This window comes from Podarcis raffonei, chromosome 7, assembly GCF_027172205.1.
Source record: "Podarcis raffonei isolate rPodRaf1 chromosome 7, rPodRaf1.pri, whole genome shotgun sequence".
Taxonomy (NCBI): domain Eukaryota; kingdom Metazoa; phylum Chordata; class Lepidosauria; order Squamata; family Lacertidae; genus Podarcis; species Podarcis raffonei.
Window position 1 is genome coordinate 57,210,372 of NC_070608.1, and position 23,998 is coordinate 57,234,369.

Genomic DNA, 23,998 nt, shown 5'->3' on the forward strand with positions numbered 1-23,998 from the left:
CTTGCCAGTTGATGCTCTTTTCCAAATTTCCACAGCGGGGGAAGCCTGAGATTTCCCCCCCCTTCCCTCAGCCTAATGATTTCAGCATGCGTGGTCCCTCTCCGCTTCTCTCTCCAGCCCCTCTTCCTCCCACCTTTATAGATCTGCGGCTCACATTTCTCAGACAGCAGGTCCCCCGCGCACCCAACTTCGGGGATAGATAGAATCGGTTAGGTGGGTGCTCTGGGTCGCAGCCTCGACGGTGGCGAAGATCTGCCTGCTCAGCAGAATCCGCTGGAGGTGGAGCGGAGCTAGAGCGGGGTTCTCCTCTAGGACTTTTCTTCTCCAGCTTGCAGCGCTCTTCTCCGCTGGCTTGGCTGGCTGACTCCTTCGCCAGGCAGCTGAGAGGAGCTCGCAGGACCCGTGACATCACGGGGCTCTGGGCGGGGAGAGGGGCTGGGAGGGGGAAGGAGGGAGGGGGGGTGTTTTCCAGCTTTAAAAAGGCAGCAGTCACCGAGCAGCCGTGCGTCAGAGAGAGACTTGGAGACTCTGAAAACTTTCCTGATCAAAATAAACCCCGGCCCTGAATAAGACACCAGGAGAAGGGAGGGAGAGCGCGTGTGAGTAACTTCCTAAGCGCTCTCTCTCGCTCCTCTTTGGGGCAGGATCCCTTGCGCCTGCCCTTACCACCCCTCCTTCCCTTCCCTTCTCTCCCCACGTCCCACTCAACGCTCATTTCAATGACATCTGCTTAGGATCCAGATTTATTCTGTTTAAAAACAAAAAAAACCTCCCCCCCTCCCGTGCGCGCGTTTGGCTTTCCAAATTCCGTGGCGAGAGGGAAACACCAGCTTGGAGTCTCCATTTAATAGCTTTGGAGACGCGCGCTGTGCTACGTGGGCGTGAAGACACGCGCGCGAGAGAGGATCTACCTTCTTCCCTCTGCCTCCACCTCACTTTCTCTCCTTTTGCGCTGAGCGGATGCCAAGGGGCGATCCTCTGAACCAAATCCTCTTGGCGCCTCGAGATCCAGCCCAGTGGTGAAAGGGAAGCTTTCGGTGCGCGTCCGTCCCGTCGCAGCAGCATGAAATCGGCAGAAGAAGGTAAAGTACCGCTGGTGGCTCTCTCTCCCGGAGCCGCTTTCTCCCGCTTGCTCCTCTCCGGACGCAGAATTTTCTCTGCCTTTTCTGACATTTTTGCTGCTGTTGCTTCTGTGGAGAGCCGCGCCAAGGGAAACCCGGGCAGGCGCCGGGCTGTGTTTGCGCGTGTGTGCGCGCGTGCGCGTGTCTGTGTGTGTGTGTGTACCGGCGGGAGGGCCAAGCTGGCGGCTGCGCTTGGGAGGAGGGAAGCGGTGTCCCCCTGGTGTTTCCCCAAAGCAGCCTTCAGGTTTTTTCCCCCTTCTTTTTCGTTTTGCCTGCTGCGACTTCTTGCCAATAGGTGTCTCCTCTCCCTCTCTGAACTTGGCCTTGGGCGCTGCGAGATCCTTGAGCTCAAGGCGGAGAGGGAAAGGCTGGGTTCCCCCCCCCCGCCCCCTCTTTTAATTTTTATTCTAAGGGGCATCGCCGGAGTCCCTTGGGGTGGGCTGGCTGACTAGCTGCCGGCTGCTGCGTGTGGGCAGGCGCCTTGCTTACGCGGGATGTGCAACAGAGCAATGCTTATGGGAGCCGGTGGAAAGGGATCGGAGGGGTGGAGCAGCCTCCTTCTGAAACCAAAGGAATCCCAGGACACAGTGGAGTTCTCAGAGTACGCGGCTGCCTCTGTGCATTGTGCGCGCCGATATTTTACAGAGTTAACAGTGTGCAGAACCAATCCAGCCCGTCAAATTACTTCTAACCACTAAATGCTAGCATTTAATAGCGCCGGCTGGGGTAGGAGGAAGCCGAGGTCTGACAGAGCACACGCCCTGCTCTAATTAAAAAACCGTTTTACCGTTCTCGATTTCTAAAGTCTAGGAATACTTTCAAACCTTAAGAAAAGACACTAGTCTCCCCCCCTTCCCCAACTTCTTTCAAAAATGGTCTGTTTGTTTCCTTGGTTCGGCTACCTCCATCTTTCTCCCCTCGCTGTTGCCTTGTTGTGGAGATTTAAGAAACTTTCATAAAATGGCCTGCATTGCAGGAAAGCAAAGGTGACTCGCTGTTCTAGAGTAGTTCCATGGGCTTCCTTAAGATTCCAAAGCAACTGGTTTCATGGGATGTTGCCTTATAGCAATTCAGAATGTTTGGTCCATCTAGCTTAGCACTGTCTGCATACATGGACTGGCAGAGACTCTCTCAGGTGTCAGGAAAGGCTTTTTGCCAGCCCTACCTGGAGATGCCAGGTATGGAATATGAGACCTTCTACACAGAAGTCGACCACTGAACTGCAACACTTCCCAGAAGGTAACAGTGTTCTATGTATTTCATATAATTTATATATTGGTTGCTCAAAGCTGTAAAAGAATAAAACGACAAAACCAGTTTTAAAACCGCCATTTAAAACATCCAAATAATTAAAACCAGGAGAAAGTGATAAAACAGATCAATACACATGTAAACTTTCTACATGTCTGGGTAGGGTTGTATAAACAGAAACATTTTTCCCAAGCACCTAAAACAGTGAAGGCGCCTACCTGATGCCAATTGGCAGCGATTTTCAGTAACCCCACCTACAAACCAGTTAAACTACTAGAGCAATTGGATTTAAACACAATCCTATGCATATTCACTCAGAATTCGTGGTCTTGGTCAATAGGGCTTCTACCCAAGTAAGTATGCAAAAGATTGCACCCTTCAGTTGCACTCCACTTTTTATAACATCTCTGTTAAAGGTCAAGGAGCTACGGGTGAGGCACTACATCCTAGACCTGAACATTTGGTACCTTAGTGACCATCATAGGATTTACTTCAAATCAATGTGGAATGCACTTTTGAACAGGGGTGCTTACAATTGTAGTCTTACTTGCAAGCGATTCCTGTTGCTCCCAAGGGAAATCAGCTCAACGGAAAGCTGCAAGTCAGAGCATGCTTACTCAAAAGTCATCCCAATTGATCTCACTGGGACTTACGCCTGAGTGAATACGTTTAGGATCAAGGTCCAATGAGGCTCATTCCATGATTAGGATTAGGGGGAAATTAGTTTAAAGTGCTTCAGTTTCCAAATAGTCTGTTGAATGACAATTAAGGGAGCAATCCAATGCACAAGAAATGGACGTAAAGCAAGACAGTGTAAGTTCAACCGGCGTAAAGTTAATCCAGCTCCTACTTCATTCAGCAGTTGAGACTCTCCCAGGTTGCTAGGTCATGTGACTGAGCTGAACAGTCTTAGGTTCCCTCCTAAATCCCACCCCCACGACTACCCCAGCCCCTGGCTGAGCCTGGACTGAGTTGGCATGAGCAAGTTAATACAGTCATATCTTCTGCTGAGCCAGGGAATATCATCTGAGCCTGGCCGTCTGAACCAGAGATCCACTGCATCTGAAGCTGCTCTTCTCATAGGATTGCCCCCTTAAGTGTACTTTTGCAATAGCAGTCAACTACTGTACAGTAGCCAACTACAGTGGTACCTCAGGTTAAGTACTTAATTCGTTCTGGAGGTCCGTACTTAACCTGAAACTGTTCTTAACCTGAAGCAGCACTTTAGCTAATGGGGCCTCCTGCTGCCACGCCACCGGTGCACAATTTCTGTTCTCATCCTGAAGCAAAGTTCTTAACCCGAGGTAATATTTCTGGGTTAGTGGAGTCTGTAACCTGAAGCATATGTAACCTGAAGCGTATGTAACCCAAGGTACCACTGTATTTTAAAAGGCAGGCAGAAGCAAATGTCACCTCTAAATTGCCTTAAAATAATAGATCAAAACAATTCTTTCATACCACGAACATTCAAAAAAACCAGTTATCACTTGATATACTAATATGTAAACTATGATCACTGTTCCTTTTTAAAAATGAGATCTTCCCTTGAGCTGTAACTTATTTTTATAATGCTGCCTCTACTTCAACGAGACCTGCTCCTGTGAGTAGAGGAGCGAAGCCCTCAATCTGTTTAGGCGAGTGAAATGAACTTCTCAGCTTCTTGTATGGGACTTAGCACAGCTCTGAACATCTTTGTAATATTTCAAGCTTTATTTTTTCAAAGAAGGCTTCTGGCTTGAAATAACCTTTGCTTTGATATGTGTAGTGTTGTATTGCACACAACCCCCCCAAATGATGCCAAGTCTTAAGTCTGTGGGCTCATTTACACCAGCCTTCTACAACATGGTACCTTCCAGATGTTTTGGAGTCCTACTCCCATCAACCCTGACCATTGGGCAGTGATGGTTGGGGCTGATGGAAGTTGGAGTCCAACAAGACCTAAAGGCTACCAGGCTGAGGAAGGCTGAATACACAAGCATGTTAACTGACATTCATTGTGATCTAAGTTACAGATGTTTGCTTGAGTTGGCTGAGCAGCTCCCTTTATTAGCTGTATACTCTCTGTTGTACACCGCTGTTTGGTATATGATCATCTGCATTCTCCTTCGGAAGGCCTGTACAGTTTTGAACCATTAAAATGATTAGAGCCAACTCATCATGTTGACCCACCAAGAGCTCAATAAAACTTCACAGTTGTCACTGTATGCTTAGGACTGCAAAACTGGAGAGGGCGAGTGCTACTGCAAAGTATTCCTTAGGTCTGATAGTCTTGCTGGTGCTCTGCTTGGCCAATCATTAGTTGTACAGGCTTGTACACACATGAAGCCATAAAATCAAGGAAAACATGACAACTGGCACATATATTTGCATGTTGGCTAACAGAGGTTTAAAGGCTGCCAGGAAAGAAGAAAGACAATAGCTTCTAGTGCGGTCAAAATGGCTGAACAGAAGATAGATAGAAAGACAAACATTCAAATATTATACAAACGAGTGTATTTTCATCACATGTTGAGCACATAATTTCTGCCTGTGATATAGCTGTTAAAAGCAAAAGCTCCTTGCTAGAAGCAGAACTATGTGACCCCCTAGTTATTGGGTATGCAATAAGTTTGATCCATTGACCTTAAGTATTTCAAGACCCCCTGAAGTATTTCAAGCAATATTTGCTGCGCAAACTTTGTAAAATGATGCTACAGTGGACTGGGATTCACTACTAGCAAACAACACTGGGCTGCAGCTTCCAGTTTCTTTGCTAGAGTTCTCCAGATTGCTTTGTGCACCAATTCCAGCAACACGTTGCTCTCTACTAGCCCTTTGTCTCTTTTTAACACAAAAAAACTCTAATCTAAGAATGAACCTAAGAGGTCTTTTAAAATCACTTTGGTTCTTGGTGAAGTCGTTGGCTACAGTGTCCAAAACCACCTCTGCATTTTAATGCTGCAACAGTTTCGTTTGTTTCCTCACAATGAGACTCTCTAGCTTACGTAGGTAAATTTGCATGCTCACTTGGTTGTTGTTGGCTCAGTGCTTTTAGTGCTTCTCGGCAGATCTCTTCGATTCATCCTGCAAACAGCTGCACATCTAGCCTGAACCAAATATGATCCGGCGAGCATATGCATTTCACATTTCTGTTTGAGAGATGCTAACTATTATCACCAACTCACAAAAGAAGCAAAAGCTTTGCACCTTTGTCATAAACTTACGTCTCAACTTTGGACACACTGGTACGTCTCCTATGCAAGTGGAGATGAGTGCAGAATGAAATTGCAGCAACCTCATATTTATTGCCTGCTTTGCAGGTGGTGAATTGCAGAGGGCGTTTAGGCAAAATTGTCCCAAGACTGAGGGTTGCTCAACCCACTGAGGCAGCCGTTTCTCTCTTATAAATTATTTTTTATTTTGATTTTTCTTTAAAAGATTCCATGATGGTTTGCAAAATCTGGTGGGTCCAGGGAATGATCAGTGCTTCACTGGAGAATGGGAAAGTACCACCTGCCTTGAAGGAGTCAGTGGTGCATCTCCTCCTTAAAAATACTTCCTTGGACCCAGATGTGTTGAATAATTAGTGCCTAGTGACTAATATCCCCTTTTGGGGGTAAGGTGCTCAAGAGGACTGTAGCAGCCAGTGGGTCCCACCGCTGGGAAACCTCCTGCCTGTTGTCCTGCCTGTTCATAACACCAGGAAGGACTGGGAAAGGCAGCTGTCTGAAATCCTGGAGGGTCAGGGTTGACAATACAAGCTGCAGCAACCAATGACTCAGTATAAGACTGTTTCTCAAGTTCCCTGGGTAGACGGCCATTATTAACGCTTTGTTCCTGATCTTCATTTAGTGTTCATAGGCATCTTTGGGTTCTAAGAGCTACATTACGCAACAGTTTTCCGAAAATCGCTTCCGATATTTCATTGTCTGTTTCTGCACTCACTTGTTTCCCTAGATTAATGGGTCCAATCTTGTTCACTGGAAACACAAACTCATGTGCACACACATACAATGCAAACACAAATTCTTAATGTATTTTAACCTTAACTTTCAGATATGGGTGCACTGCCAGTAGCAGTGCTGTTGCGCTCCTTCACTTTTAAGTATTAAAAGCGAAGACTAGAAATCAAATCAACTAAAAACAGAATGAGCAAAGGGGAGAAACTGTGAGACAAAGGCGCTTATTCTCCTACCCTTTATTTATTTATTTCGGTTCCTCTCCTGCCCCCTCAAATTCCTATTAAAAAATTACCATGATGATTCTGCTCTTCCGGATGGTAGTTTAAAAACTGATGCCAAAGTCCTTTAAAAAAAATAAATGCCCTGGTGATTCAGCCTAGCAAACTTTGAACAAACAGCTGGGAGCCAAGACGAAATCGAAAGGCAGGGAAAGCTGGTACATTTCACAACATAGCTTGTCTTGCCAATCGGCGGTGCAGATGTGCCTCTTAAATCAACAACAACAACAACCTCTTTCATTCAAAGCCAGGTCTCACTCACTCACAAACACACCCTTGCCCAACATCAGAGCACCTAGCTAGTTCCTTGTCAAGATGCCTGGGTAGCATCTTTGCTAAGAATGTTTGAAGCAACAGTGTAAAGGGGCCAGCAGTGACTGCCACCAGTTCAGTATCAGATTCTGCAAACTGCCCGGGGCAGGGGGGACCAGCAGCAGATGTTTGCCAGAGCAGTGTAAACCATAATAGAAAATGTGTAAGGCAATATAGTACTTTGTTATGGAAAGTAGGGGGAAGGGAGAGAGAAGCATACTGGATCTCATGGAAAAAAAATGTTTTTTTTCCTGGCACTCTTTGATGGACTTTTCAGCCATCATCCTGGAAAATGGGATTCCCAGAGTCTATAGAGGAATACCATTTCCATAACTGCTTTTAAAAACTATTCCTTTGAAATATAGCCTTGAAGATCTGGGAGCTCCGTAGTGCTGGCTTCTGGGACGGTGAGGTCATTTGCATGTTGCAGACTTTAAAACTATCTTGGCTAAAGGGAAACGCTGTATTTTTCAAGCAGGCAATTAAAGCCTTGTTTATAAAAACCTCATTTTTAAAGATTTAATTACAAGCCAAACAATGGAAATAACAGCTTCTTGTTAAAGGGGTGGGGGAAGCAACTCCTTTGCGTTGTGGTCCTAAAGGCACTTACTGTGCGGCACCCCCACTAAGTTACTGGATCAGGGTTTACCAAATCTGGGTCTCAAGCGGTTTTTAGACTACAATTCCCATCAACCCTGACCACTGGTCCTGCTATGTAGAGATGATGGGCATTGTAGTCCAGCAGCAGCTGGAAACTTAAGTTTGGGAATCCCTTTACTGGTTTATTCTGGAATTATTTCAGAGTGAGTGTGAGTACTGTGGGTGCTAGGAGCTAAAACTATAGATTGGAAGGAGTATAGGTCTGATGAGCAATAGGAATATTGGTTGGAGCATATGGTCTTCATGTCTGCCCTAGACTTTTGTTTATTGTTCTGGACATTATTCTGGGCTTTAATTAATGACAGCACATTTTATAATGTGAAGCCCCAGTGTTTTGGAACATACATTTTAATTAGTACATTGTATGCATGTCTATTGTTATTAAACTTCTTTTTTCTCATGTGATTTATATAACACTTGGCACTAGTGGGTGCTGCAGCTAAATAATATGTGGTAATAGTGATGACTGCTATGTTATTCACGCTCCCCTCGCAGAAGATTGGTGATCCTTAGCAAGTGGGGTGCGGGAAACAGCTTGAAGGGAAATGTATGTTTAGCCTGATCCACAAATCGCTTGAACTCAAGCTCTCAGATCTAAGCTACATTAGTGTAATGGAAGCCAAAGACTTGAGTTGAACCACCTTCTGGATTGCAACCTAGCAGCCCATTCCTAAAACTTGACTACTGCAAGGTCAGGCAGTGCCAAAAAACACACACAAAAACACCCCACCCCAAATACACCGTTACACAATGTAAGGACTAGAAAAATGTACTTAAGCTTAAAATAAGACCCAGCAGGTGAAGATTTGAAACCCAGGTTCAGCTGACCTTGGTTGCAACACAACTTGCTGTTATTTCGTAGCCTATGAATGCAACGCATCTGCAGACAATTCCCCTTCCTTTCACAGAGGGTCTTGTTGGTTGGAATCAAAAGCAGGCTGTTTGCAAGCTCTCGATCAGCTATTCTCACAACTGCCAGCCCACTCAGACAAGCAGCTGCCATTCATCCTCAAGGCTTCATCATGTGTCAGTCAGCCAAGAAGATACAAGTGCATCCTAATCAGTGTGCTCTGGGAAACTGGAAACCGTTGTCGATTAGACTGTTGTCTGCCAGTGGAATGAAATACAAACCTTATCACTTGCCAGGTTCCCTGGTGACTGTATCAGACTTTTTAGCTGAACCCCCCCCCCCATTCCTTATGCCTTCCAAAAGGATGTGTTGTTTATGACATTAAGCCTAGTTAGTTTGCTATTGCTTTTTTTACTTTGTAGGAGGTTAGGCAGAAGAGGTGAAGAAAAGCAAAGAAACAATGTGAGAGATGCAAGTCTTTCCCCAAAAAAGTGTGTGCATTGGGGGGGGGGAGTATAACATTCAGAAATCATCAACTGGAACAACTCCACTTCCTTGGAACTACAAACCCTACTAAGGACCCATTCACAGCACTTTTTCTAAACAGGAAGTCGAGTCAGCCATAGTTTATTTATTTTTTAGTAAATTTGTTATGTTGAACTTGCCTCGTAAACATCTCAGAATGAAGAGAAGGAAAAATTCACGGGCGCAAATCATTATTTTATCAGCTGCTTCCCAATTTTCGAACAGAAATGTTATTCTCCAGGGAAAGCTGTTCAAAATAAGTTATCAAAAATACAATCCTGTCCTGCTTGCTCCAGATGGAATTCCTTGCTTCAACAGTACCACTCAGATTTACTGTTCATAGAAAAGTTGTTTTTCCTCACATTTGTGGGTACTTGATGATGGATGGCATATGTGCAGCTGGTTAAACATGACAAAATTACTGCAAAGGCCAGCTTTGGCTGACTTCAGTGCATAAAAACTGGTCATGCGATTGACCTGGAAGCCAATGTGTCCACACTGAAAGAAAGCAAAATGTCTCTTGAGCACTTAATCATCCAGGCCTGGTGACTTAGCAAAAGATAGTTCAGAGCAAAGAACAGTGGTTGAGGAAGACAGAAAAATGCATTTGCAGGTGCCAACAACAACAATTCGTGTTAAGGAACAGCCCTTACATATTTCAGGTATTTTACATTTACATTTTAATTCCCAAGAATGCTTCTGCAAGAGATCACCATGACCAAAAATTCATCACATGAGAGGAACGCAGGACAAAAGCACAGGGGCCTGCTTATAAGCTGCACATCCGTATCTAAGTGGCAGGTAGGCATCCCCAGAAAATGACAATACACCATACTCCCCAAAAGCAGACATTAGCACATCCAAAATTCCTGAAGCAGATTTAAAGTTCACAGATTTTCTCTTGGAGTTGTAACATGCATCTCATGGAGGGTGAGTCTATCAATGGCGACTAGTCATGATGGAATCTGTGTCCTGCCTCCATAGTTCAGTATCCATTCAGTCGACAAGCACTGCCACCTTCACAAAGACACGTGAAGTGAAACGGTGCCCCTAACACAGTACCTGTGGGTTTGGATTTATGGTGTGAAGTAAATGCCCGACAGCTTCATTGTCCCTTGCCCCCAGGACTGCCATTGCTAGAAACAAAATGTTAACACATGGCTGCGGTAGGGTCTCCCCTGTAAGATGTGGCCTGCCCAATATACTTTTACCTCCAAACCTTGAGGGAGCCATTTGGATTATTATTATTATTATTTATTTATTTTCCCTAGGCAGCAAGTGCATTGCTAAGCAATGAGGACAAAGGAAAAGATATGGCTGGGTTTTTTGTTTTGTTTTACTTCCACCCCCGTTGCCATATAGCAAAGAGGGATTCCCACCCCCGGCCCTCGTTTGTTATTTTAATTGTACCTGGTTATCTAAAACAGCTTTTATTCCACCCGCTGGCTTGCCTAAGAGGGCTGCATGCTGCTCCCAGCTCCAGCGCTGCCGCCCCCGCCACCTACCCTGGCTCTGGGCACCAAATACCAGACATGAGTTTCAAGAGTTGGCAACTTTTGGCACCAACATGTCTCAGGGTGTTGGCTGGCTTCTTGGTGCTATGATTGATAACCCTCTCTTCTTTGGAATAACTTGGTGTGTGGGTTTGGTTCACACCATTACTGCATGTTTTGTTCCGCAAGAACCTTCACTCTCTTTTGAACAAGTTGTGATCTGGGTTGTAGGTGTGGGCTTTTGGGGCTCGGGTGATTTGTACTCTCTCACCTGCTGTCTCCAACATGGGCCAAATGCTTCATGGATCCACTTTAGCTTGCCATCATGTTTGCCCTTCGATGAATGTGAAGAACAAAAACACAGGGACTATAGAAAAGAGGGCAGGAAGAAGGGCTTAAGTGTCTCCTCCACGATTGGCTGTTGTGGGCTAATATCCTCTGGGTATTTTATTATTTGTTTTTTCAGTTTATATCTTGCCCTTTCTCCAGAAGCCCAAGAATGATCAAGCAGTCAAAATGTCCACTGTTGTAGGGCCCCTCTAGACTGGTGTTTTGTTGTGGGCATGTTGTACAACATGACCCAATAGTAGTATTTATTTGTTTAATTTTTATACCACCTTTTACCAGAAGATCACAGGGCAGTTCACAACATTAAAATTCATAAAAATACAAGATGAGAAGACAAACAAGAACACACATAATAAAACAGAAAGAAACCGTGAGATGTGAGGTTACAGGGAACCAGGCAGAGGGCCTTCTCGGTAGTGGCTCCTGCCCTGTGGAACGCCCTCCCATCAGATGTCAAGGAAATAAACAACTATCTGACTTTTAGAAGACATATGAAGGCAACCCTGTATCGTGAAATTTTAAAAGTCTATTGTTTTACAATTTTTATGTGCTGTAAGCCACGCAGAGTGGCTGGGGAAACCCAGCCAGATGGGTGGGGTATAACAAAACAACAAAACACCACCACATTTGAAAAGCCACGGATTGTTAATTAGCCAAAGGTTTGGTCATAGAGAGAAAATGTGTAACTAAGGTGCCAGTTGAGCCTCCCTGGAGAGAACATTCCACACACGGGGAGCCACCACAGAAAAGGCCCATTCTCAAGTTGTCACTCTCTGGACCTCTCACGGATGAGGCATTGAAAAAGGGCTTCAGATGATGATCACAGGGTCCAGATCAGTTCATATGGAAAGAGGAGGTATACAGTATTACCAATGGCTTTATTCTGCTTTATTAGTTCTGTGCTTTCCCAATGCTACATTATTACTGTCTGAAGGACTATAGCACAACAGAATTGGAAAAGTTATGGGTTTTCAGCAGGAAGGTTTTTAAACACACAGGGGAACATGCTGGGGGGGGGTGTTCCTGGCCACCCACTAAATATATTCATAGAATGTACTCTTCTTTTTGGAAGGGAATATTAATTTCATAAAATTTCTACGCCTCCGCATCTGCCTTTGGATACGCATCTGCGGGAAAATGCCCGATTGCTAAGATGTGAGGCAACTTTCAGACCACATCACCAAGGCCATTGGGGTTGTGGAAGGGACGTGTACATGAAAGGGGTGGTGGTGCAGAGAGAAATGGAAGCAAATAACGCTGCAGCCAACTTGAAAGGGAGAAGGAGGTAGACCCCCCTCCCCCCCCCAGGAGCCTAACTCGGACAGGTGGCCGCGGCAGAGGAGACGAGAGGCCAGCGTCCCTCTCCTGGCTGCACCCCGCTCCGGGCCTGTAACCCGAGCAGAGAGGGTTTATTTTAAAAAAAGAGGAACCAGCCAGCGAGCGAGAGCGCGAGGCGGGCAGAGCAAGTCGCTTGTTGATGTTTCCGGGTGTAGATCAACAAAGGCAGGGGGAGGATCCCGCAGACAGGCAGCGATCGGGCGATAAGCGAGCGCGCGCCCCAGGCTCGCCTTACAGCCGCCCAGGAGGGGCCGCGCCGTCCCGGGACCTGCAGCCAGCCAGCGAGCAGGCAGCTCCTGGGTAGCTTTGCCCGGCGCGGAGGTCAGCGCGACCCCCAGGCCTGTCCAGAGGCGGAGGCGGCGGCGGCGGAGGAGGAGGAGGCTCCTCGCTCGCTGGCGCGGCAACAGGTGTTCGGGGGCTGCGAAGGGAGAAGACCGTCCGCAGCAACTTTCCCCCCGCGCCGTCGGAGAAGGAGGAGGTCGCTGCCGCTGCGTCTCCCTGCCAAGCCATGACCAGCCTGGAGGAGGAAGAGCCCGAGTTCGATTTCGATTTCCTCTTCGAGTTTAACCAGAGCGATGAGGGCGCCGGCAGCAAAGGTGGGTGGCGAGGCAACGGCGACTCCGGCCTCCCGGGATTTAAGGTGGGGGGGGGAGAGAAGAGGTTAGTTTATTTGCAGCACGTTAAATATAGCGGTTCTTCTGGGACGGAGGAAGAACGGTCTTCGGCAGAGGCGGAGCCGAGGGAGGGAAGGAGGGAGCCATCTGGAGGCGCCTCCCGTGGCTGCGATGGAAGCGTCTCTCTCGCTCTTCTTTCCCCTAAGGGACGGGTCAGCTCGGATCAAGCGAGCAGAGTTTCCCCGCAGAGGTGGTGGTGGGCACTCTGACTCCTCCCCTTGGGAGTTTTTAAGCAGAGCAAACTTGGATTAGTTGAGATTCCTGCATCGCAGGGGGTTGGACTGGATGACCTTTGGGGTCCCTTCCAACTATAAGGTTCTAGGAGGTTGCCTGTTCCAAACGGCTCGCGAAACAGGTGCTGCTGCTGCTGCTGTTGTCTCAGGGTAATGTGACCTCCTTTTCCCACCTGTGTAACCTTTTTAAAAATAAAGAAAGGGAAAGGGAAAAGTCGAATTCAGGTTTCACAGATGCGTGTTGAGAAGCCTTTGCAGATGTGTGCGGATAGAAGGAGTAAAGGCAAAGCAAGTGTCTTTTTGCGGAAAGGCCCTCTCAGATGGAGCATCCAGGAGAGACTGCTGGATCTGGCCAATGGCCCGTCTAGGCCAGCGTCCTGTTCCCAAATAGTTGCTGGTGAGAAACCAGCCAGCAGGCTTGGAGCGCAAGAGCGTGCTCCCCTTCTGTGGTTTCCAACAACTGGGATTCAGAAGCATTTGCCGCCTGCGTGGCTGCTGTGAGGTCAGTGGGATAAAAGTGACCAAGGCACGCTGCAGCGAGCTGCCTTCTGTGCTGGAGAGTCAAAGGGCTTGACAGGCTGGAGGGTCAAAGAGGCTGAAGAAAGAGGAAGGGGAGTGGGAGGGGAAATGCCATGTAAGGCCCAGAGCCAGGGCAGCCTGTGCTTTGGGATGGGCTATAGACCAGGTTTTACATACTGGTTACACCAGTGCTATTTTCCTAGAAAAAGAGGTTCCAGAACTCACCATGAACTCCTCCCTTGTTCTCTTAGAATGGCAATGGCGCCCACCTGAGAAGCGCTGGAAATGAGTTCTGGCTGGAAAAAAGGCCTGGGTTACATGGAACCTTTTTGGCTGCCCCACTAACATCAAACCCCAGTGTCACACCATCATAGTCATTGTCAATTATGTGTATGCCACCTTCTTATAGTCAAAACCATGGCATGTGGTGTGTATATACTTCTCTGCGTCGTCATTTGTGTACTCTGAGCATGCTCAATAGGAACCTTTGGCTAGAAGACATGGGAGGATCTTAAAGATCTCAGCTTGGGGAAACTTGAGTTGGTCCTTGCATCAGTCTGGGAGCAGAAGGGCCTTTGAAGACAGTCCTTGATGAAAGGCTCCCAGCAATACTACTCAAGGCCAGCAGTTGCAGGAAACCTCTGGGGCCAGCCTCTTTCCTGATTGCTCAGCTCGAGAAGTTCTGTGGGGTGGGGGGTTGTTTGCCACATGCTGCTTGAAGGAGGAGGGACTGGTGATGACTGGGTGGGGATTCAGTTCTTGCAAGCAGCTTGAATGTCAGCAGCAGCCTCTGCTTCCCCCGTCCTGAGAAGTTAGCCACAACTTTTCTGTGAAATTCTGTGGATACGTAAGAGAAGTTAACCACAACTATTCTGTGGGATTCTGTGGATCTGGGTTTCGCTGGCAGTGTGAGGCCTTACAGTTCACCAGATTACGGCATAAGCATGTATTTCCCCAGGAAAAAAGTATTAAGGAGTCATGAGGTGGTCTGAGAACTGCCTTTTACAATTCAGATAACTATCACACGCCCCCACACACCAAAACTGCCCCAAAAGTACTAACATCACCAAATCATGTTAAAGCATAGGAAAATAGAACTCTAAGAGTGCAATCCTATAGCATTATCCACCAGGACGAGTGATTTAGGATAGTCGTGTCGCGGGGAGGGTGTTGCACCCTGGGTGCCATGTCGGGGGGGAGGGAGTGACAAGAAGGCACCCTGCGGGGTGCTCGCCCTGCCGCCCCCAAGCACGGCAGCGCAAGTGGCCATCGCGCCTCCGCAGCCGCATGTGGAGGATGCTCCGTTCGTGACTGCAGCCGCGAGCAGAGGATTCTGCCACCGTCCATACGGTGTTCGAGCAGCAGTGGTGGCAAAACGCTACATACAATGCATGCTCGGTGTCACACGCATGTGCTGTACATAGTGACACCGCACATGCACTGTACATAGTGGTTTGCCACTGGCGCTGCTCGAGTGCCGTACGGACAGCGGTGGGATCCCTCCGCTGCCACAGCAGCCATGAGCAGAGGATCCTGCCACTATCCGTATGGTGCTCGGGTGGTGCCAGCAGCCCTATGTAGCGACGCCACACACACATGTGTAGCCGGTGGTTTGCCCCACCCCAGGTGTCAATTAGCCTTCTTTTGCCCCTGGTTTAGGATCCAGTGGATCTCTGGCTAAGCTGGGAGGTTCCTAGCATAGCCTGAGTACATCAGCTTAACTCCTTCATTCTTGGCTCAGCCAGAGATGTCGTGGTGTATCTCCCCCAGCCAGCTGAGTTGGGCCTGGTGGATCTCAAACTGGCATAAGCCCTGAAAAGGGGGTGTGGTGGAACCAGAGAGTGGGGACTTAGGGTGAATCCTAGGCCCATTCAGCTGGGTAACATGACCTGGCAGCTCACCATAAGTTCAGCCCATAAAAGGGATGGTGCAACTCAAACACTATTTTAAAGGCTTGTTTTCCCCCTGCCAGGCTTAGGCTGGCTCAGCCAGGAGTAATTCCGCTGATGAACAGAGTTTGGATCTGGTGCAACTTTATGCCAGCTTAATTTCACCAGTTTGCTCTATGCCACTTTCTTGTGTATATGATTGTTCCTTGAATGATAGTAAAAGTAGCTGCCAGGGATGACCTCTGAAAGCCGAGGAGCCATCACTGAAAAGGCTGTCTCTGGTTGCCACGTGTCCTATTTCAGATGGTGGAGGCACCTGGGGAAACAGGTGCTAAACACGGCAGGACCCTGATCGAAGCAGAACTTTGAATGGAGCTTAGTATGGGTCAAACCATTGGTTTCACCACCATCTCTTAAGAGAAGACTGACAAATATATATAGTAGAGCCCTTAAAAGTGTGGTGGCACAATTTAGGCACCTCACATCTTTCCAGTCCAAGGAACCAGAAAAATTCTATGTTTGAACAGGACTACTATACCTCTTATTTTGGAGGGTAGGTGTTTGTTCTATCTGGATAGCTATTCCTATCCATATTTTTCCCCTCTATCTCCCCTCTTGAGATCTTAAACGTTCCCTAATGCAGCTACTCTAGAAGCATCTTTAGAATTGTGAGCCTTCTTCAATATTTTCAGATCTGGCCTGCAACACAGAACCCACTTACATTTTCTGCTATACATGAGTCAGTCTTCTCTCACAGACAGGATGGAGATATCATTGGTTTGATCCATGCTAGGTGTTGGGCTACGATCCAGTTGTAAACAACTTTATATCAGTGTGCAATGTGACCCAATGCTATTACTTTCCTTGGAAGGGTGTCATATCTATGGCACCTGGAAAAAGTCTAGCTGCAATCCCTGAGATTCCCAGTGTGGTATAGTGGTTAAGAGCGGTAGTCATGTAATCTGGGGAACCGGGTTCGCATCTCCACTCCTCCACGTGCAGCTGCTGGGTGACCTTGGGCCAGTCACACTTCTTTGAAGTCTCTCAGCCCCACTCACCTCACAGAGTGTTTGTTGTGGGGGAGGAAGGGAAAGGAGATTGTTAGCCGCTTTGAGACTCCTGAAGGGGAGTGAAAAGCGGGATATCAAATCCAAACTCCTCTTCTTCTTCTTCTTCTTCTTCTTCTTCTTCTTCTTCCTCCTAGCCAGTGCCGGATTTACGTATAAGCTAAAGAAGCTATAGCTTAGGGCCCCACTCTCTTGGGGGCCCCAAAAAAATTTAAAGGGAAAAAAACCACTGAATGTACCTTTCCAAAATATAAGATAAAAAACATCTAAAATAAAACCTACATACAGCAACAATGTTTTGTGTTGTGTAGGCTCCTATTTGTTATGTGCAAATGGCTTTAGATACCTATTAGGTCCATAAATTACAATACAGCATATATTCAACACAAAAAAACTTGACAATTTGTTGTTGACAAAGGACAGCTGGACATATAAAGGGCCCCATTACCTTCAGTAGCTTAGGGCCTCATCAAACCAAATCCGGCCCTGCTCCCAGCTCTGAACATGCACAGACCAGTTCATACTAAACATTTCCTCAGGCAGTTGCATACCCACATACACTGCTGGCTAGAGATATTCACCGGTGTAAATCAGCCCAGAGGCACAGAGCAAGATATTTATATGACTAAGTTCCACAGGAAGTACCAGTCCTTCCTGTGTCTCCTGTGGGTTTGATGAGGACAGTCACAGATGCATACATTGTCTGAGGATCTAGTTAGGGAACACAGAACAGAAAACAGCACAGGAGAAGTACATGCCTTAGCTGGAGACTGTTTTGAGGGTCTTCCTCTTCCCCTCTCAGTATTGTTCCTGGAGGAGGCCAGGTGTGGCCTTTGTGTTCAGGTACCACTTCCACCTCCTCAGCTCTTCTTAGTATAGGCAGATCTGAACAGCCACACCAGTAAATCTCATTGTTGTTATTTGAACACAAGAATCTCCCTCACTCTGGAAGATTAAATGCTATGGGAGATCCTGCACTAAAAAAAATCAACCCTTTTCAAACTAATTTGTATGTTGTGTTTTATATTATGTGGGTATATATGTTGCCTGCCCTGGGGGCCTTATGCTGAAGGGCAGGTAAGCCAACAAATAATATTTTGGATAGCAAAGGGATCCCTTGATGATGGAGATGTGGCCAGTGAAGGGCAAGCAAGGTTTTCACCTGATCTGACCTAGTAGGATATAAAAGTGTACAGACAGGGTCATGTCTTCCCCTAGACCACTACCACCCAGTGTTAAGAACCTGGTTCTGTTAATGGCTGTCATACAGCATTTTCAGTGGATTGCGTTCAGTTCAGTACCTGCCCTTTTATGCAGCCCAAAGTACTTTTACACACAGTGCAAGGGGTGAGGAACATTTTCGAGGCAGAGGGCCACATTCCTTTCTGTGCAACCTTCCAGGGGCCGCAGACCAGAAGTGGGCTGGAGCAGCGAATGTATATTTTTTCCTTTATGCTGTAATTTCTATACAGATTCACACACATTCCAGCCAGGCAAAAACTAATGAGGAGGATGCAGAGCTGAGAGGTTGTGGTGTGGGGAGAGTCTGGAGGGAGGGATGGATAGGTTTGGAGGGCCACATTTGGCCCCTGGATGTGAGGTTCCCCAACCCCTGAGACAGTGTATATTTTGTACGAATATAATGCAAACACCATTGATTTGAATTGCATGACGAGAGCAGTGTAGCCCTGTTTTATTTGTGCTGCTCCACCCCTCTAAGTCAATGAACATCTTTTGGTCAATATCCAGGTTTCCTAAGGCATCTGTTCAAAGGATTTGTATGGGTGTTGAATATATTAATGATGTGCGGCATGATAAAAATCAGCCAAACATATATCTCTCTGAACTGCTTACAGAGCAGCTGGGTGTTTTGTGTCGTGTGTCAATGTCTCACTTTGAATCATTTATCAAATCCGAATACTAGGGAGATGAGGGAGCTGAGTATATTAGTAAGAAACAAAAAAGAGGGAGAGAGAACAAGAGAAGCCACCAGGAGCTCAGAGTCTCTGCTGCACTTGCAATGCTAGAGAGGATTGAGTTGTGTTGGGAATACAGCCTGATCATTAACAGCTTTTCCGGATCTCGGGTTTGTAAGTAGGGAAGACTCAGCGCTTGGGGCATTTGTCTCCTGGGAAGGAAGGAAACAAACATTGTATGTGAAGGAAGTGAAGAAGCCTTGACTTGTTTGTTTCAATCAATCAGGAGTACAGGATTCTTTAAAAGCACCTGAAGCTGAAAAAGACATGTTAAAACTGCAGGTAGCTTCAGTTCAGAAATATACAGACAGAATAACCTGAATGGTAAATGCACGGTTTTATTTTGTAGTGGGGTCAGAGCTGCTAGTTCCTATGAGTGCAAGGGGATTCTTGTACCACTGAGTCAAGTTAAATTATATATACACACACACACACACACATTTTTAGTCCTCATGGTTGCAGAGGGCTAGGTAGAAAATGTGACTTCAGCAGAATGTCAGAAATGCAAACATGCAAGGTCAAAAAAGTAGCCAGCTAAGGAGTGGCCAGGGGAAATCCAGTAGCCTCAAAGGACTCCGCTGCTGCTCAAAGTGATGTCAAGGGCTCTTCAACAGATTAATACACCTCTCGAAAAGGAGAATAGAAAATCACACATGTTCAAAGGGTGTGTCTATGGCACAGGGCTGCCCCATGTCAAGTCATCTCTGCTTCATCCTGTAACGTTTAGGGATGCTTGCCCATGTCGTAGTGTTAATTTCTTCACCACCAGCAGCAGCCAGGGATGTGGAAAAGCTGCAAAGAAACTCGCAACTTGAACCGGGTTAAGCGTATCATGTAGTTCCACTCCGACTGAGTTGCTAGCAGGGCTGGTCTGGTGAAATTTGGTGGCTACAGGAAGCTCAGATGAATGACAACTCTCTAAATATTTCCAAACAACCTCTATTTCTGTGTGCTTTTGTAAACTGCAGCTGCTTCTTCATGGTTAACAGGCAGCACACACACACACACACACAAGCATAATCTGGTTTGTTTTCGGCATTGGCTTTGAGAAAAAGACTTACAGTGGTACCTCGGGTTAAGAACTTAATTAGTTCTGGAGGTCCATTCTTAACCTGAAACTGTTCTTAACCTGAGGTACCACTTTAGCTAATGGGGCCTCCCACTGCTGCCGCACGATTTCTGTTTTCATCCTGAAGCAAAGTTCTTAACCTGAGGTACTATTTCTGGGTTAGCGGAGCCTGTAACCTGAAACGTCTGTAACCCGAGGTGCCACTGTACTTGTACTGATCTGATGTTGGAGAGTGAATGGAGCCATTTTGCTCCAAGTTGAGTTATTGAAGTAAGAAGACCGGGGGTGGGGTGTTGCTTGTGCTCTGGCTGATCAGCTGTGCTGGTTTGTGTGGAAGAAGACGCTCTCTTTTCTTTTGCGCAACATGCGTCTGTGTGCCTAGTACAGTTTCATGTGTTTACTGTGCATAACTATGCTCTCTCACACTTTATCTCAAAACATTTGTGATGAATACCAACAGTCTGAGACAAATTGCATATACATTTTAATCTGTATGAGCTATAGTTGGAAATAAGATTTTTAAAATGGTTTTTCATATAACATTTATCTCCATCTTGGTTTTGTGTGTCCTTTTATTTATCTTCAAGCATTTTGTTCATTCACTTTTTGCTTGTTGGAGTCAGTGTTAAAAACTCCTTCGAAGACTTTTGCCCCTCACAAACTTTGCTTTGAAGTGCAATCTAGGAAGAGATCATCAGGAACAGGAAGCAAGTTTGAGGGGAGCTCTCTGTAAAGGTCCTTCTGGTGGATCCCCTTATCTGTGGGTGAACTTTGGCAGACTTACCTGGTAACAGCAGGCAGCTGCAGTGTTGCTTAGCAGCAGAAAGCCACCATTCAAATTTCCCACAATCCCCTGGTGCAGTACTATGTAAGGGTCTTTGGAGGAAATTAAAATGGTGACTTTGAGACTCAACTGCCCAGTGCTGTTACAAAAGAAGTTTTTTAAAAAGTTGACCAGGGTTAAGTGGCATTTGTGGGCTCTAACAGAGTGCTGGAACCTATGCGTGCCGATGCTGAGCCTGGAAATAATATTGAGAGAAGTTATTAGGAAGGCTGGAATCTTCATTTCCTCATAGCAACATTATTAAGCGTTGAAACACAGCATTTTCAAATGCACCGTTCTCTGACAGAAGCTACACCGAAAGAAAGTCATTGTAGGGAACACTGTATAAAGCATAATGCACATTATGCAAATAACATGTGTGGCCAATCTACAGTTGCCACAATTCACACAGGTAGCAGGCATGTCTGGACAGAAGCACAGGGACCCACGGGGCCCAGGTACGTCATAGAGTCAGACCTTCCTCTCTAGTGCTGCCCTGTTCTCTGTTCTCAAGTTCAGTAGATTAGAAGCAAAGCCACAGCAGAGCACAGACAGATGCATATTTGGGCATCACAGTGTCACTGCTTCATATTTTGCGCCACTCTTTCCAAAAAAGATTGGCCGCTAAGGCTCTATTCATTCCACATAATGTCAGTGAAGTTTTAGGGCAGCTTTGAATGTGTATTGGAAGCACTGAGAAAAGATAAAGGAGTGACTGCCATTCTCTCTGTGTGATCCATTGTAACGTTCAGAGCAGCAGCTCAAACTCCTCTGTGAATTAGATGTGGGAGTTCAAGATATGCATCAAACCCTTGCTTCTTCTTTCTGCTGGGGAGCTTTGTGAGTCACGGCATTGTCGGTTGCACCAGAAACACACACACACACACACACACACACACACGAAGATGCAGAGATAGCTTGCATTTGTTTCTTGGTAGCATCCAAATATGCCTTCAGTGTGCAATCAAATGCTCCAATTCTGTGGAATCATTTCTAGAAAGCAAGGGTGGGGAACCTGTGGCCCTCCAGATGTTGCGGGATTACAACACCCATCACCCCTAACCATTGGACAGGCTGGCTGGGGCAGATGGGAGTTGGAGTCCAACAACATCTGGTCCCCTTCCTCTAGGTTAGGGTTTCCCAAACTCAGGTCCCCAGCTGTTTTTGGACTACAGTTCCCATCCTCTCTGAGCACTGGTCCTGCTGGGAAACCCTGCTCTAGGTTACCAATGTAATTCCCACTTCAGAGCAGGAGAACAAAGAGCAAAGAGCCTGCTCACTGAATAGAAATAGCTAAAGTGGTGTCTGGATCCTGGTGAAGCTCTCCTCCTATCCACTCGATCACGTTTGGGATTCAGTTTGCTAACGAATTTCCTTTGCGTGTGCAACATCTCATGCCATTCTTTTTTGTTTTTTTATCTTTTGTTTTGTTTTTACAGAACATTATAACTATGCATCTTCAAATATAAATTCCAGCTTGCCTCTAAGTGTGGCACATCCTTCATTGTCAGCTCCATGTCATGGCCTTCAGACATCCAATCCAGTCATTTCGATTGTCCCATCAGCTAATCATCCTTCGGGATATGGAGGGCATGCTGAAAGTGGCACCGCCGGATATTATCTGTCTCCCAACGTCAGACCTAATGGCGTGCCAGCGCTAGAAAGCCCTCGAATTGAAATAACCTCTTACTTGGGGCTGCATCATAACAACAACCAGTTCTTCCATGATCCAGAAATCGAGGAGCCCATCCCAAACACCAAGAGATCGCCTACGACTGCGACGTTGAACCTGCCGAACATAGAGGCCTATCGAGACCCATCTTGCCTGAGTCCAGCAAGCAGCCTGTCTTCCAGAAGCTGCAATTCAGAAGCATCATCTTATGAATCCAATTACTCTTATCCCTATACTTCGCCTCAGACATCTCCTTGGCAATCGCCGTGTGTGTCGCCCAAGACTACCGACGCCGAGGAAGCGTATCAACGGAGCATGGTGACCTGCACGTTACTTAATTCGCCCCGGCACTCCCCTTCGGCGTCTCCCAGAACGAGCATCACCGAGGAAAACTGGCTGAGCACTCGCAACTCCCGGCCATCTTCTCCCTGCAACAAAAGAAAATACAGCCTGAACGGCAGGCAGACTTCCTACTCACCACACCCCTCTCCAACACCCTCTCCCCAGACTTCTCCAAGAGTCAGCGTGACCGATGAGACATGGCTAGGAAACACTAACCAGTATACCAGTTCGGCCATCGTCGCAGCCATCAACGCCCTCACCACTGACAGCACAATAGACATGAACGATGGGATTCCTACCAAGTCCAGGAGAACGGCAATTGATCACACCCAGTCCATGACGCTCAAGACCGAACCGAGCGGGGAAGATCATGGGACCATATCGCCAACAGCCGACTTGTCGCCAGAAGAGTTTCCGGGGTTTCAGCACATCAGGAAAGGAAGCTTCTGTGATCAGTACCTTTCGGTGCCTCAACATCCCTATCCATGGGCCAAAACTAAGCCATTGTCCCCATCATCCTACATGAGGTACAAGTTTGTGGGATTTATTTTTTGTGGGGTAAAAAGATATACATATTACTTTTCCTAATGCCCTGTCCCTGCTGACTCCCCGCTCCCCCCCTTTTTTTTGCTATTTCATCTAAAGAGTCAAAGACAAGATTTCTGGTGGCGCCTGTTAGAATCAGGCCTACAACATTGTGCTTCCGTTTTCTTTTGTGGTGTCTCCTGGTTTAATTTCACATTGACCAATAGCAAGGCAGCGTCAAGCCACCATCTGTAGGCTATTGGAATTGCTATATGGCTGCTTCTGGGTTCCTGTTGTTTCTCTTTTGTTTTTCCAACCTTGAAAACAGTATAACTTTGTATAAGAGTAATATAACAAAATAGATGTTACAGAATAACATTTATAAAAAAGAAAGCACAGTGGGGAAAAGTTTAAAATGACATGCCCTAACTTTACACACTACTGTATGGCTTTTGACTGGCTTGGCCTAGTTTTTAATGCCCAGTGGCCTGTTTGTATATTTAATGTCCTATTCCTAAGGGCACAGGTTGGCAGTTTGCAGGAGCTTCATGCAACCCCTGATCTCGTGGTGCTTTCTGTAGCCACCCTTCCATCTTACCAGAGTTCCTTCTTCCCTGTTCATTTCCTCCTTATTTTACATGACTTAGAATCATAGAATGGTAGGCTTGGAAGGAACTGCAAGGGCCATCTAGTCCAACCCCTTACAATAAATGAATCTCTTCTAAAAGTGTTTCTCCTCCTAGTCATACATAGCTTCAGAATAATTGGTAGGACAGTGGTGTTTTTTTAAAAAAATAATAATCCTGGTTTTATGGCTGGGGCGTGTGTGTGCATATATCTGTATAGCACATCCAAATAAGGTAGTAATTACTTGCTTTCTATACTGTTAGTTAAATTGGTTAGTTGTACTAAAAAATAATAATCCTGTACATTTGAGAGTTGGAGTCCATCAACATGGGGTAGGGGATTGCCCACAGACCCCACCCTCCACCCCTAAAGTTAGCCCCCATGTAATGTGGTGATGGATATGTCTGCACCATGAGGAAGTGTGGAAATGTGTACCAGATACCTACAACGTCTGTTTGGGAATTA

General features: G+C 46.5%; 1 protein-coding gene across 3 annotated transcripts in view; it reads left to right on the forward strand.

Annotated features, from left to right (window-relative positions):
- Positions 1-481: 481 nt before the first annotated feature.
- Positions 482-23,998, forward strand: part of NFATC1 (nuclear factor of activated T cells 1) — a 129,256-nt gene continuing 105,739 nt past the window's right edge. For 2 of the 3 annotated variants that reach the window (XM_053396691.1, XM_053396693.1), the window contains exons 1-2: positions 12,508-12,713; positions 21,807-22,908. In XM_053396691.1, coding sequence (XP_053252666.1) covers positions 12,626-12,713; positions 21,807-22,908 — 1,190 coding nt within the window. In that variant the 5' untranslated portion in view covers positions 12,508-12,625. Of the gene's footprint in view, positions 1,083-12,507; positions 12,714-21,806; positions 22,909-23,998 lie in introns of those variants that run through there. The other variant, XM_053396692.1, reaches the window with a different exon arrangement.